Source organism: Fusarium fujikuroi, chromosome FFUJ_chr01 (genome assembly GCF_900079805.1).
Source record: "Fusarium fujikuroi IMI 58289 draft genome, chromosome FFUJ_chr01".
In the NCBI taxonomy this organism is placed as follows: Eukaryota; Fungi; Ascomycota; class Sordariomycetes; order Hypocreales; family Nectriaceae; genus Fusarium; species Fusarium fujikuroi.
Genome location: NC_036622.1, coordinates 3,692,710 through 3,705,855, shown reverse-complemented (window position 1 = coordinate 3,705,855; position 13,146 = coordinate 3,692,710). Strand labels below are relative to the sequence as shown.

The 13,146-nt window shown below is 49.5% G+C and overlaps 5 protein-coding genes; 4 read left to right on the top strand and 1 right to left on the bottom strand.

Moving 5' to 3' along the window:
• Nucleotides 1-427: 427 nt before the first annotated feature.
• Nucleotides 428-1,387, top strand: FFUJ_00953 (related to rRNA-processing protein UTP23; the record flags this gene model as incomplete). XM_023569330.1 has 3 exons in its annotated part: nucleotides 428-515; nucleotides 565-654; nucleotides 702-1,387. 3 exons carry the CDS (start codon nucleotides 428-430, stop codon nucleotides 1,385-1,387), a joined length of 864 nt encoding a protein of 287 aa, XP_023424573.1.
• Nucleotides 1,388-2,385: 998 nt separating this feature from the next.
• Nucleotides 2,386-5,941, top strand: FFUJ_00954 (uncharacterized protein; the record flags this gene model as incomplete). XM_023569319.1 has 2 exons in its annotated part: nucleotides 2,386-4,497; nucleotides 4,553-5,941. The coding sequence occupies 2 exons, from the start codon at nucleotides 2,386-2,388 to the stop codon at nucleotides 5,939-5,941; spliced, it is 3,501 nt and encodes a 1,166-aa protein (XP_023424572.1).
• Nucleotides 5,942-8,839: 2,898 nt separating this feature from the next.
• Nucleotides 8,840-10,094, top strand: FFUJ_00955 (uncharacterized protein; the record flags this gene model as incomplete). XM_023569308.1 has 3 exons in its annotated part: nucleotides 8,840-9,236; nucleotides 9,315-9,473; nucleotides 9,508-10,094. The coding sequence occupies 3 exons, from the start codon at nucleotides 8,840-8,842 to the stop codon at nucleotides 10,092-10,094; spliced, it is 1,143 nt and encodes a 380-aa protein (XP_023425510.1).
• A 745-nt stretch (nucleotides 10,095-10,839) lies between these two features.
• On the bottom strand, nucleotides 10,840-11,628 carry FFUJ_00956 (putative protein TVP23; the record flags this gene model as incomplete). XM_023569296.1 has 4 exons in its annotated part: nucleotides 10,840-10,997; nucleotides 11,095-11,378; nucleotides 11,435-11,480; nucleotides 11,532-11,628. The coding sequence occupies 4 exons, from the start codon at nucleotides 11,626-11,628 to the stop codon at nucleotides 10,840-10,842; spliced, it is 585 nt and encodes a 194-aa protein (XP_023425454.1).
• A 468-nt stretch (nucleotides 11,629-12,096) lies between these two features.
• Nucleotides 12,097-13,118, top strand: FFUJ_00957 (related to citrate lyase beta subunit; the record flags this gene model as incomplete). XM_023569285.1 has 2 exons in its annotated part: nucleotides 12,097-12,142; nucleotides 12,202-13,118. The coding sequence occupies 2 exons, from the start codon at nucleotides 12,097-12,099 to the stop codon at nucleotides 13,116-13,118; spliced, it is 963 nt and encodes a 320-aa protein (XP_023424571.1).
• Nucleotides 13,119-13,146: the final 28 nt, after the last annotated feature.

Genomic DNA, 13,146 nt, shown 5'->3' with positions numbered 1-13,146 from the left:
TGAGACATCTGGACGGCTTACAGTAGACTTGTCAGATCGGCACTTCAAAGCATAAGATACCTAATTACACGATTTAATGATGGAGAAGCGAACATATGGTTCTCATGTAATGAGTCATCATCCATTACATAGAAACAATTTGCCTAGACAAAATTCAGATATGTAATCCATGATAAAGTAATAGCATCACTTAATTTCAGCCCCGAATGATAGATACCTAATTACCTACTAGCCATGACGATGCAAGTAAAGGAAGTGGGATGGCGGGGCATTACAGCCATGGCGCATGTAGCAGCGGGTTGATTTTAGCTTATCGCACGTGCCGCGATAAGGAAATTAAATTTATTTTCTGCCAGCCTTGACTTCGTCGCATCCAGTCCTAGCAAGTCTAAACAAATACCTAGCTTGGTACAACAAATCTTTCAAAATGAGAGGAAAGCGATCAAAACAATATCGGAAGCTCATGGAGCAGTTCTCCCAGACCTTCGGCTTTCGTGAGCCCTATCAGGTTCTGGGTAAGTTGTCGCAAACTTGAACCAGATAGACAAAGCTTACAAGATGCAGTCGATGCCGAGATGGTGAGAGATTCTTCCCGGTTCAAGATGGACCTTGAGCCCGCTCTGTCGAGGACAGTTCATGGCAAGGTCAAGCCTAGTATGTCATGACAAACTTAGTCGTGGTCGATCTTCTAACTGGAATAGTGATTACTCAATGCGAAATTCGCAAACTTTATGCAGCGCGAAATGAGCCAGGTGTACATGAGGCCATTGACTTAGCCAAGACCCTGGAGCGAAGACGATGCGGTCACCATCCCGACGATTATCCCGAGCCATTGAGCACTCAAGAGTGTCTTCGATCAGTTGTCGACCCCAAAGACACATTTCAGAACAAGCATCGCTATGTGGTGGCCAGCCAAGACCAGGAGGTGCGAAGGATGCTGCGAGGCATCAAAGGAGTCCCCCTCGTCTACATCAAGAGGAGTGTCATGATTCTCGAGCCAATGGCGGATGAGAGCGTTCAAGTGCGAGCAAAGGAGGAGAGAAGCAAATTTCGAGCAGAGATCAAGAACCAATTGGGTAAGCGAAAGCGAGAAGACGCAGACGACGACGACAAGGCCGACAAGAAGACCGACAACAACTCTGAAGAACAAAAACAGAAGAAGAAGAAAGGACACGGACCCAAGGGACCCAATCCTTTGGCGGTCCAGAAACCCAAGAAAGTAAAGACAGAAGGACAACAACCAAGAAAACGAGACTCTACTGATGCGAAGGACGTCCCACAAGAAGGCGCCGGCAAGCGGAAGAGACGGAGGAGGAACAAGGCTACTGCAGCAGATGAAGGCGAAACGGACACTGCAGCAGCGGAAGTGACCATGGCAGAGTCATGAGAAAGTTAGCAAGCAAAGCGGGTGACAGTCTAGGGTTGAAACAGGAATGCTAAGACCACCACGTGCTTGATCTGGAATATGTGCCAATGAAGGCATGGGATATCAAAAGGAGTGTGCGCCGTTAGCGATACCCGAGAAGATAGTATAGATTGAGGGAGTCCAGGGGCGCATGAAAGGAATAGTGTTTGAGCGTCAACAATGTTAGCAATTTAATCAGATCATGATTCACTCGGCCCCAACCAACTCTTCATCTTGCTATGACCATAAACTGTATCAATCGCTGAAGCTCGTCCCAAATCAAAGAACGGTATGCCTATGTAGACAAATCAGGGGTCGCGTGAGGTATGAAGGAGAAATTGATTTGAGAACAACCATATATTGAATGACGAGATCCATCCCTGAGTTACAGGGGTGTCCTGCACTATGAACCCTCTGGGCAGGCACAATGCCCTTCCACTAAAAGCAACCAACCACTGAGAGCCCCGCCATCCGCTGTCTGCTAGTGGAGGGCCACCAACCGCTTCCGCCGGACTCAGCCATCTTTTCAGATGGGATGGGTCGACCCCCACTCACAGTAATGTCAAAGTTGGATTCTATCCATCAATAATTATAGGAGTTTTGTTCCTTTTAGTTTTGAGAGGGACGAGGGGAACAATAAGCCCGCCCCTTTCAACAACTCGTCTCAGCCTCTAGATCATTGAATACGGGTGTGGCATTTCACGTCGAACAACCACTTACATTATCACACCATAGAGTATCCTTTGACGGCCTCAACCTAATCCAGGAGCCAGAAGGATTCGTCCGCTCGCAGCACTTGTACTTGGGTCGAATGTCATCTACAGATCTTCGGCCCTTTCGATCCATTCTTTCAAGGCGCATTACACGTAGCCGAACCATATTTATCTTTGCTTTCTCTTTCTGTCCCAGAAGCAATTCTTTCCGTCGAGCCCGTTGAACGGGAGACCCAGGCAAACTACAATTCGCCATTGCTTGACATCATGACTACACCTGCAGAGGTTGACGATTTTGGTCTGCCCATCAGGCGCTTTCCGACTCCGAAGAACGATGAGCCTACCGAGACTACCAAAGATGAGAATCCTGCTGCAACTCCAGTAGCAGATGCCTCAAGCGGTGAGCAACCGATAGTGTCCGAGACGAAGAACGATAAGGCCAGCGATCAAACAAACCCCCCCACCGTCGCATCTGTTAAGGATGACGACAAGAGCGAAACGTTTGAAGATGCTCGATCTGAACAGTCAAATCCTAGCAAAGATGTTTCGAACCCGTCTTTGGTCACGCACGAAACCTCTACGCCAACTTTTAGCAAAACTCCAGCAAAAGTCGAGCCTACCGAGGCCAAAAGTATCAACGATCCGGAGCCAAAAGATCCAATAAAGACACAGTCAGAAATGCCAGAGGCTTCCAAAGAGCATAGGGATGTCGCTGTCACTACCAAGAAGCCAGAGACTCCCAAGCCAGACGATCTGACGAACAAGGGCTTAGTAGAAACACAACCAGAGGCAGCAGATCCCGTCAAAAAGTCTACAGGTGATGAGGTAGCTGTCAGTAAGGAAGAACCCCCTCAGTCCGACAAAATCGCGCCAACCCCTGTATCGCCTACGCAGGCCAATCGAAAGGATGTTTCCGAGTTTTCCCACCAGAAGATCTCTACCAAGCCAGAAGAACCTCAGAAGGGGGTGGAGGATGATGACTGGCAAGAAATGCCTTCTTATGCACGATACGATATGTATAATGACGACGACAAGCTAGTTGCAAGGGAATACGATCCGGAACAGGATGAATCGTACGAATATGGAGGACTTGGTGGTGCTGGTAAGGGCTACACTCGGGTAACATTGGATGATGATGCCGAGTCGGCAACAAGCATGGACGACAATACGAAATATCTCTTCAAGAGCGCAGCCGGAACCAGTATGGTCGACGATGATGAAGGACGAGATGCTATCGGTCAGATGCAGGCCACCAAAGATCTCTTGACAGAAGGCCAAAGAGTTGCATACGTTGGATTGGTCCGTCTCGAGATCGTCAGACTTGTGAAAGAGGCGGAAAAAATGAAATCGTACAAGAAGACAAAGAAGGAGGTTGCTATTTCAGTTGAATCCATGCTGATGTGGGGTCAGAAAATGATGCTTCGACTGTACGCTCATATGGAGATCAACGAAGCAGAGCAGATTATGATCGAACAGTTGGCAGAGCATGGAGTTATGCCGCAGGACTTGGCGCCCGCGCTCAATACTAATGCTCGAGTATCAAATCCCATGGCAGATGGCGAGTCATCGATGCCAAGTACCCCATCACTGGACGAGAAGCCTGCAGAGGCACCGCCGCCATATGAGGCGCTTGACGGCGAGGAGCTCTCTGATGTGAAGACACCATCACAGCTCCCCACTACCGCAAAGATCGATATTGATCTTCGGTGGACTGTGCTTTGCGACCTCTTCCTCCTCTTGATCGCTGATTCTATTTACGATTCCCGCTCGAGAGTTCTCTTGGAGCGAGTTGGTGAGAGCCTTGATATCACGTGGGTAGATATCTGCCGTTTCGAGAAGAAGGTCACAGAGGCTCTGGAGATGCAGCAAGCTGCCGAGAAGGAGAACTGGAACGAGGAAGAGCACACAGAAACTCGCAGGAAGAACGCATTGACCCGGCGATATGTGATGATGGGATTGGCCACCGTAGGTGGTGGGCTGGTCATTGGTCTTTCGGCAGGTTTGCTTGCTCCTGTCATCGGTGCTGGCCTGGCTACCGGATTAACGGCCATCGGAGTGACTGGCACGGGAAGTTTCCTCGGTGGTGTAGGAGGCGCAGCGATCATCACGTCGGGCGCAGCGGCGTCAGGCAGTATCATCGGAGGCAGGGCTGCGGACCGAAGAACTGGCGCGGTTAGGACGTTTGAATATCGTCCCCTTCACAACAACAAGCGAGTCAACCTCATTGTCACTATCTCGGGGTGGCTGACAGGTAAGGTCGATGACGTACGACTGCCATTCAGCACGGTAGACCCTGTCATGGGTGACCTCTACTCAGTGCTCTTTGAGCCCGAGATGCTTCGGAGTATGGGTGACACCATCAACATTTTGGCTACTGAGGTCAGAATTTTTACACACTGTTCCAATAGAGATTATCAGACTAACGATCACAAAGGCTCTTACGCAAAGTATCCAACAAATTCTGGGCACAACCATACTAGCTGCTCTCATGTCAGCTCTGCAGCTGCCGATAATTCTTACCAAGCTTGCCTATCTTATTGACAACCCTTGGGCTGTCTCGCTGGACAGAGCCACATCCGCTGGAAAGATTCTAGCAGATTCCCTGCTAGAACGCAACCTAGGAACACGACCCATTACACTGGTTGGGTTCTCGATTGGCGCACGAGTCGTTTTCTCTTGCCTTCAGGAGCTCAGTAAGAAGGGGGCGGTTGGTATTGTACAAAATGTCTACATGTTTGGTTCGCCTATCGTGGTAAAGAAGGAGGAGTACATCAAGGCCAAGACTGTGGTTTCTGGGCGATTCCTGAACGCGTACAACCGCAACGACTGGATTCTAGGCTACCTGTTCCGACTCACGAGTGGAGGTATCCGCCGGGTAGCAGGTCTAGCTCCAGTGGAGGATTGTCCGTTTGTTGAGAACATGGACGTAACGGATCTCGTGAATGGCCACATGGACTATCGTCAAAAGATGCCGGTATTGTTGATAAGATGTGGATGGTCTGTTGAGAGTGAAGAGTTCGTTGAAATCGAAGATCCAGACCCGGACAACCATAATGAGCGCCAGAGGGAACTGATCAATGAGATCGAAGAGGCACGCAAGAACCTCGAGAAAGAGGGCAAGGCCAAGAAGAGTGGGCGATTTAGCTTCTTCGGTCGCCGAAAGAACGCGGAGAAACAGGACTGGGAAATCTACGAAGACTCAAAGAACAAGGGAGAAGGCAAAGAGAAAGCAAAGGAGGGCGAACAAGCCGACAGCAACACCGGTGTCCTTTTTGACATTGACGCAATCCGTGCAGAAATTGCCAAAGATGCCCGAGATCACTACGCCAGCCCGGAGGACCTACAAGTCAAGGAAATCAAATCAACTCTGCCTCCAATGAAGCTGGATGTGTCCTCGCTTCCCGCATCTCCTTCGGCGGTGGCCAATGGCTCTAGAGCAGGCTCTCGGACGGATCTGACCGGCGCACGAGACTCGCACGATACTCGTGTGTCCCAGGAGAGGTCTCACAGTTACACACCTAGCTACACCAGACAAGCATCACCACCTGGGCACAGCTCACCGTACGGCGGAGGGTTTGGGTCAGGACATGGTGACGCATACGGCTCGGGCCGACACGACGAGGACGACATTCAAATGACATTCGATACCTCGTTTGACGATCATCCGCGGTCAGCAACGGTAGCACCTACTGAGACGACAGCAACGAGGCCACAGGTGAAGACGGCGCAGACATTGCCAACAATGACATTGCATGAACCGTGGGGGGATTCAGATGATGATGATTTTGGCAAGGAGAAGGAGATTTCAATGACATTCGCTTGAGTCGGTAATTTGGGGTTGCCTTTTTGAGTTGCTGGCGTTTCGGATCAGGCGAACGACTGGAGGGGCTCAGTCCAGACTGGACTCTGCTCTGGCTCTACCGTTGACTTTGAGTTTGACTTTTTTTCCCCGGCGCAAACAAGGCTTGATGGTTTTTGGATGTTATTGCATTCATGAAGGAGTAATTAAAATCGGCTGGAGTATCAAATACACATAAGACATAGTAGTCAGTACCATCTAGAACACTTTGCGAAGTAAGCATGAGTAATGACAAAGACGAGAGTCAAAGAGGAGGATCATTAATTCTAATGTTTGGTGTTTTGCATTGTTACATTATTGGTCCGTGTGCCAGTTAAACAGCGGTTGGCTTTTTGATGGTCAGTTCCATAAACAGAATAAGCATGAAAAGGTGGAATGTCACAGTGTTGGTGGGTGATGACTTTTGTGAATGTACTGCCCATTTTAGCTACTATACACAGATTTGTTACACAACAGGCCATATGGTCACACGATACACGTGTTTTGCAGCGCTGGAATGCCATATTGCCCACGCCTCCTGGCTGTGCGGGATGGAAATTGTCAAAGAAAAAAAGCAGCTTGTTGTCTCCAGGGTAGGATGGATAGTGGTGGTGGTGGTCAAGGCTTGTGCTTATAATAGGCATATGTAGAGTGTGAGGCATTGCTAGGGAGCGGCTGAAGTGTTGGTATGTTGAATTTCAGTTGTTTAATCTTACAGTGAGACGCAGAACTTCCCTTGTCGACCAAAAGTACTTACATCACACTTTCTCAGTTCCTGACCTGGAGAGGAGTGAACGTTGGCCGTTAGTTTGACCCTCTGGGCAGGATAGATATACACAGTTATAGGGTGTGAGTATAGGCGAGAATCAATCGTTGGGTTGGTACCCCGTACTAGAGTGGAAGAAGAGATCAAGGCAAGGTACTTCGTACTCTCATCCTTTAAATCCTGGGGTGGTACGACGAGATATCACGGTCGAGGTTGGTTGGCTGGCGCGTATAAGTGAGTTGCTCCACCACGACAGCAAGCAATAGTTGACAGACAGACAAGACAAGTTATAGGCAGTCCGTCTTTTTGGAGATATCTTGGTTCAAAAATCCTCAGAAATAGAGTCTTGCTCTCTTCCGATATTGCCTGACAGTAACATTAGGTCTGAAAGTCCACCTTGGACGATGGATGGAAGTAATCTTGGGGCTGACGGGGGCTCAGCACCAATAAGTGTAAGACGATGCGCCGAACCAAAATTCTAGTGGATTGACAAGTCTACAGTTTGTACCTCACAGTGTGTGTCTCGAGCAGATCCTGGGCATCCTGTCAGCCGCACTAGACTTGTCTAATTGGAGAAACGTCGTCAAAGAGTGGATGCTTCTGATGCCAACGTTTTATAGGGCAGAGTCAACGTTTGGAGTAGCGGGCAGTTAGCGGGCTAGGGGAGGAAAGAAAACTCTCGAGACCTTGATCCTAAATGGCAAAAAGACTTAGGTAACTTTACATAAATTTAGAATATCTACACTAAGTTTAGGATATCTTTTACTGAGTTTATTTTGGCACCCTATATGAAGGTCTTGTGTTTTCTTGCTCCCTGAGGGTGGGCTGCACCGCCTCTCCACTGTTCTACTGTCTGTATCCGTACATTGGATTGGATGGATGTCTCAAGTACAGCAGAGATTGGCCAGAGAGTTAAATAAATGGTAATCACACATAGGTATTTCAAGGAACACAAACAGAAGCAGACATCACTCCGACACTTGCCCACTGAAAATCTCAACTCTTTTGAACGGTTCGGCCTCTCCAATTCGATACCTTAGTGCTTACTCCGTCCATACAGAAGCACTCCATCAGAGCCTCGGGGCTTTGTGATGGCGGGATCAAGGGTCTCCAGTAGGGACGAGAGGTTTCAGGGGTCTGGGCAATACCCCAGTCCGGCCCAAGCCAGAAGAGGTAAGGATTGGAGCATTACCTTTGTTCTAACAGTTCAGCTGAGAGAGAATTCGTGGTTGGGCTGATGGGTGGTCTGTGAACTCTCAGACAGTCCGAGTCCAGTGTGTAAAAGGACTAACAACTTGACTGCATCTCTAGACACATCATGTACGGTATGAGCGGCGACTGATATGTGTGCATTTACTCCGTAGGTATCTAGCAGACGTTTCAGACTTCATGTCAGCGAATGGAGCCCTACGGATACAGTTACCACAAAACAATGGAACACCCTAACACAGCTGTTCAGCCCAGTAGAAACAACCTTGTTCCCAGGGAGGGGATGCAGTGGAGCCGCCCATCGTCAAGCTTGCCCCTTATGGACAAACACTGTGCTGTACCCTCAAAGTACCCTCTATACGAAGTCCTAGCTGGCTAGGCTGAGTACGCCCAGCTCTGCATTTGCAACCATCCAGACAAGCCAGGGCTGAACCACGCTTGGGCTTGCCGCAGCAATGGAAGAGACCAGGGAAGACGAAGGAACTCCCGTTGGACTTGTTTTCTTTGTCCCCTCTGCTTCTGTCATCTTCCCCCCCGTCTTACCATACCTTATAGTACGATATTGGAATTTACCCTCTAATAAGACCACCTCGCTTTTGCTTTTCTTGTGCTTGTGTTGCGGTTTGCTTCGTTTCTCTGTCCTCAGGGACTTATTGTCCCAAGATACCAAATCGGCCGTTTGGAATAGAATCCGACCTGAACTGAACTGATCGACCACACTTGATAAACAAGTATAAACGAGTATAAACGAAATCGAACGATTCTCGACAAGCACCACTTTCAACTCCAACGTACTGCCCTCGAGAAGCGGACGAGAGGTCCAAGAGAACCTCTTTGATTCGAATATACCACCAATCGCCAACACATAACTGCTGATTTAGCTGGACAAGACAAGTCAACAACCCAAAATGGAACATATAGCCAACCAAATTAACCGGGACGATACGGGCGATGTTGTGAAGGACATGCAAAATGCCCCTTCTTCCGCCAATATGAATCTTCCATTGCCCTCCAGCAAAGGCGACTCAGACGGTGTTGTTGACGGCTCAGGCAACGGCAACACGGGCGTGGGAGGTTCGGGGTCACAGACCAAAGTCATTGTCTTCAATTCCACAAACTTCGAGGACGGTTATGTTTTTCAGCTCAAGGATAGCGACCAGAACAGAAAGATCATCGGCTTTTCCAAACCCGACTCCAAAACCACGCTCGATGTGGTCCAATGGCAGGTTATCAACGACGACAACATTGAGTCTTTAGGTGATGTCGAATTTAGGGATGCGAAGACCGATGGACAACTCACAGATGGTATGTATGCTTTGTGCGGAATGCGATACGCCCTTGTGAGATATTCAAGTTCAGTAACTGATACATTATCCAACGCAGTCGACAACAATTCGGTGACCCTCAACTTTGGAGGCGGAACCTCGAAATACTACGGAAAAGAGATGTACATTCAAATTGACTGGAAGAAGGATGGAGCTTCAGGCTACACCAAAACAGAACTCTTCACTGTCACCAATACCGATAACACCACTGAGATCAGTGAACTAAATGACCAACTCAAGAAGGATCAAAGCCAACAGGAGACTTTGGAATCTACCACTTCCTCATCCTCATCGGCAACAGCCACTCTTTCGCCTTCGTCGACTGCAGGGGCTGAAGAGAGTTCCGGTGGCGGCGGCGGCGGCGGGCGGGGGGCTCTCAACCGGCGCAACTGCTGGCATTGCCGTTGGTGCCGTTATTGGCGGTCTTCTCATCATCGGTGCTCTGGTATGGTTCTTTCTTCGTCGGCGTCGACGCAGCAAGAAGGCTGGTGATGAGTATGTTACACAGCAAACATACGCAGTGGACAAGGAGACTCATGGCCGTGCTGCCGACTCACCCAACTCGCCCTACTCAGATGAAAACCACATGCAACCTGTTGCCCTCGGTAGCCTCGACCGAGATCGCGGTGTCGCTCCAACTCCCCCACCTGGCGGCGTGCCTCGTTCATCCATCGGGTCCCACGATCGTGCAGCACACAGCGGTGCTCAGACACCCCAGGGCATGTCGTCCAATGTGGCTCACTTGGTCGAAGATGGTATGACAGTCGATGAGATCCGAAGATTAGAGGAAGAGGAGCGGCAGCTGGATGATGAAATCGAGCGTGCTGCAAGACGATAGTGCCGCCTTGCATGGGCAAAAGCCATCTGTAGACCAGAGAAATCCAGGTCCCGTCGAAGGCATTGACTCCTGATGCTGGTGTGTTAAGGGGTTTGGAGTTTTGGATTATCCTATATCTTGTTCTTACGCTTCATTTCTTGGGTCGCCTACGTAGCCTGCTCAGTTTTGTCCATCGTAACGGTGCCGTGTATTCTCTCTCGGCTTGTTGGCGACATAGCTGGTCCGTCATTGATCAGATACAGGCCTACCAAGAGAGGTACCACAGATTTCTTTTGCCATGTTGACATAGGCATTTCACTTTTCACGAGATCTTGCATGAAATCTGCTTGTTGCAGCGATCATGGAAACATGGAATTTGGTGCTATCATAAACACAATCAGTGGGAAAACGTCGATAGCGTCGCGCAGTCTTTATAACGAGAGCGATTTAGTTAGGTCGTGAATGATTGATACCAGAGCGGTAACTGATCAAGGTATTATCCATACATTTCCCGCCCATAGGCGTTGTGAAACTGCAAATCGTCGTCAAAAACTCGCAAACGGTGATTAATAAACCCTGTGATTTTAATTTACAACTTCAACGACTCATACCGACATCAATGTCTTCCTTGCAAAGTCCTAACACAAAACACAGGCCAGGTTCCCCCTTTTTCGTCCAGTCAATGGGGTGACGAAGTCAAGATTCGCTCGGCCTCATCCATTCGAAGCCCACTCTTTGTTCTTTTTTTTTTTTTTTTAATTTTTTTTTAGCTGCGAGAAAACCAGTTGCTGACCATGTTGCTTGCGAGGCTTCCGGCCAGGTTGCCCGTTCCAAAAGCGCTACCAGCGATGCTGGAAGCGTTGCTGAACTTGTCACATCGTGAGAAGGCTAGAGTGTTCATGATGGTGAGGACAAGAGCAATAACTAGTTCCGAGTGTTAGTGGCACTGAATCCAGCATAGTTTCAAAGCGTGCTCTTTGTATCTGAATCACAGACTCCAGGGGTATTCTATCCAACGTACCAACTAGGGGCAACCACAAGAACTGCAGTCGCACAAGAGCAAGAATAGCCATGAGAACCCACAACATAGGCTGGATATACAGAGCGAGCCAGAAAAAGCGGCTATCAGTCGGGTTGACAGTCTTGGTACCTGGCTCGCTGCTCTCAAATACCCACTGCGACTCTCCCGTCTGGGGATCGACCTCATTCCACCAGCGCAGCCCTACAAGGCGACGGCCGGCAATGTTCTTGATGTAGTAGAAGTCGGCGGCGAGGAGGAGAATCGTGATGATGAAGATCATGATCCTACCAAGAAAATTAGTGCTTCGCGCGGCTGAAGAGGTCCGAGGGAGGATACACACATGCTTTTTATGATCCACAGACCGAGAAAGTAGATCAGGACACTTGCTGCAGGACATTAGCAATTGCGCTCCAAAGGAAATGCCGTGAGAGGCGCACATATCCGGAATCCCAGAAACGTGAGCAGCGTAATGGGATGCGCGCTGAGGCGCCAGCTAAGACTGCCCGGCGCGGGCTGTGGTTGCGTGGCATCCATGATGGCTAACAAGTCGACGTATTGGATGGAGAATAGGTAGCTCGTGATATCTATACTTTTCGTTCAGACACTGTCCGTATTCGACTCGATTCGATTCGTTGAGAAAGATTGTCGTATGTAGTTGGCGAAGGGGTCGTAGGTGACAATGTAACAAAACGTGGAGCTTTGAAGCTACCTTGTGTAAGCTGGCCTTCTATCAAGCCGCGCAAGGGATGGAGCATGATCCGCGACAGCAAAATCCCCTGTCATTGGTTTAGGCAGGCGGTGGGAGTTGGCAGATTCTGTCTTACACGGTAGGACGTCATGAGCTGCCGTGGGTGGGCCCCGACCTTCTCGGCGTATAAGTCGTGATAGCCTAAGGGACCTCGGTCTTTCAGGATATAGCTACTAATCATCTACAAGCGCAGCTCATATGCGCAATTGCCAGATATTTGTGCTCATATCTGATAACCCGTGAAATCCCACGAAATGGCTGCCCGGTCTCCATCCATTATCCGCCGCTCTTTGCTCTATGGTAAAGCAGGACTCCTCACTCATCATTGAATGCCGAGACTGACCCCCCTCCCCCCTCAGTGCCAGGCTCATCGCAAAAGATGCTCACCAAGTCTCTCGGTCTCAAATCAGACAACGTAACTTATGACTTGGAAGACTCGGTTACACCCTCTCTCAAAGATACAGCCCGCAATCAACTGCGCGAGCACATCTCCAACCTCAAAGCTCGGCCTTCTGGCATTTCTGAGCTGGCCGTTCGCATCAACGCTGTTTTCACCCCCTTTGCTCTCTCAGACTTGACCACACTCGCGCCACTGTCTCATGTTGACGCTGTTGTGGTTCCCAAAGTCAATTCTGCGGCTGACCTGACCTTTGTTACTGATGTTCTCCGACATGTCGCTCCAGAACGCCACACAGCCGAGGCAGATAACCCAATAAAGATAATAGCTCTTATCGAGTCAGCTCGCTCCATCATGGACTTGGCTCAGATATCAAAGGCATCTCCTTACCTGAGTGGCTTCGTCTTCGCAGCCGAGGATTTCGCCCTTGATCTCTCGCTGACAAGAACCCCGTCTCTGACCGAGTTTCTCTACGCAAGATCTGCTATAGTCACCGCAGCCCGGGCAGCCGGATTGCCAAGTGCAATTGATCTAGTTTGCACCTCCTATAAGGGAGAGCAGGGGCTAAAAACTCTCGAGGAGGAGTGTGCTGGAGGAAAATCCATTGGCTTCAACGGAAAGCAGTGCATACATCCAAGCCAGGTCGAAGCCGTCCAGCGTATGTTCGCTCCGGATCAGAAGGAGGTTGAATGGGCTATCAGGATCTCCATCGCTGATGAGAAGGCTTCGGCGTCCGGTCGAGGCGCCTGGACCCTAGATGGTAAAATGATTGATGCCCCCGTTGTTGGCAAAGCTGGTGCTGTCATTATCAAAGCAGAACAATGTGGCATTGATGTTCAGTCCTTAAGAAACAAATGGAAGGACCAAGAACCTGAGTAATGAATCCTAACCCAGCTACGTACCGCTA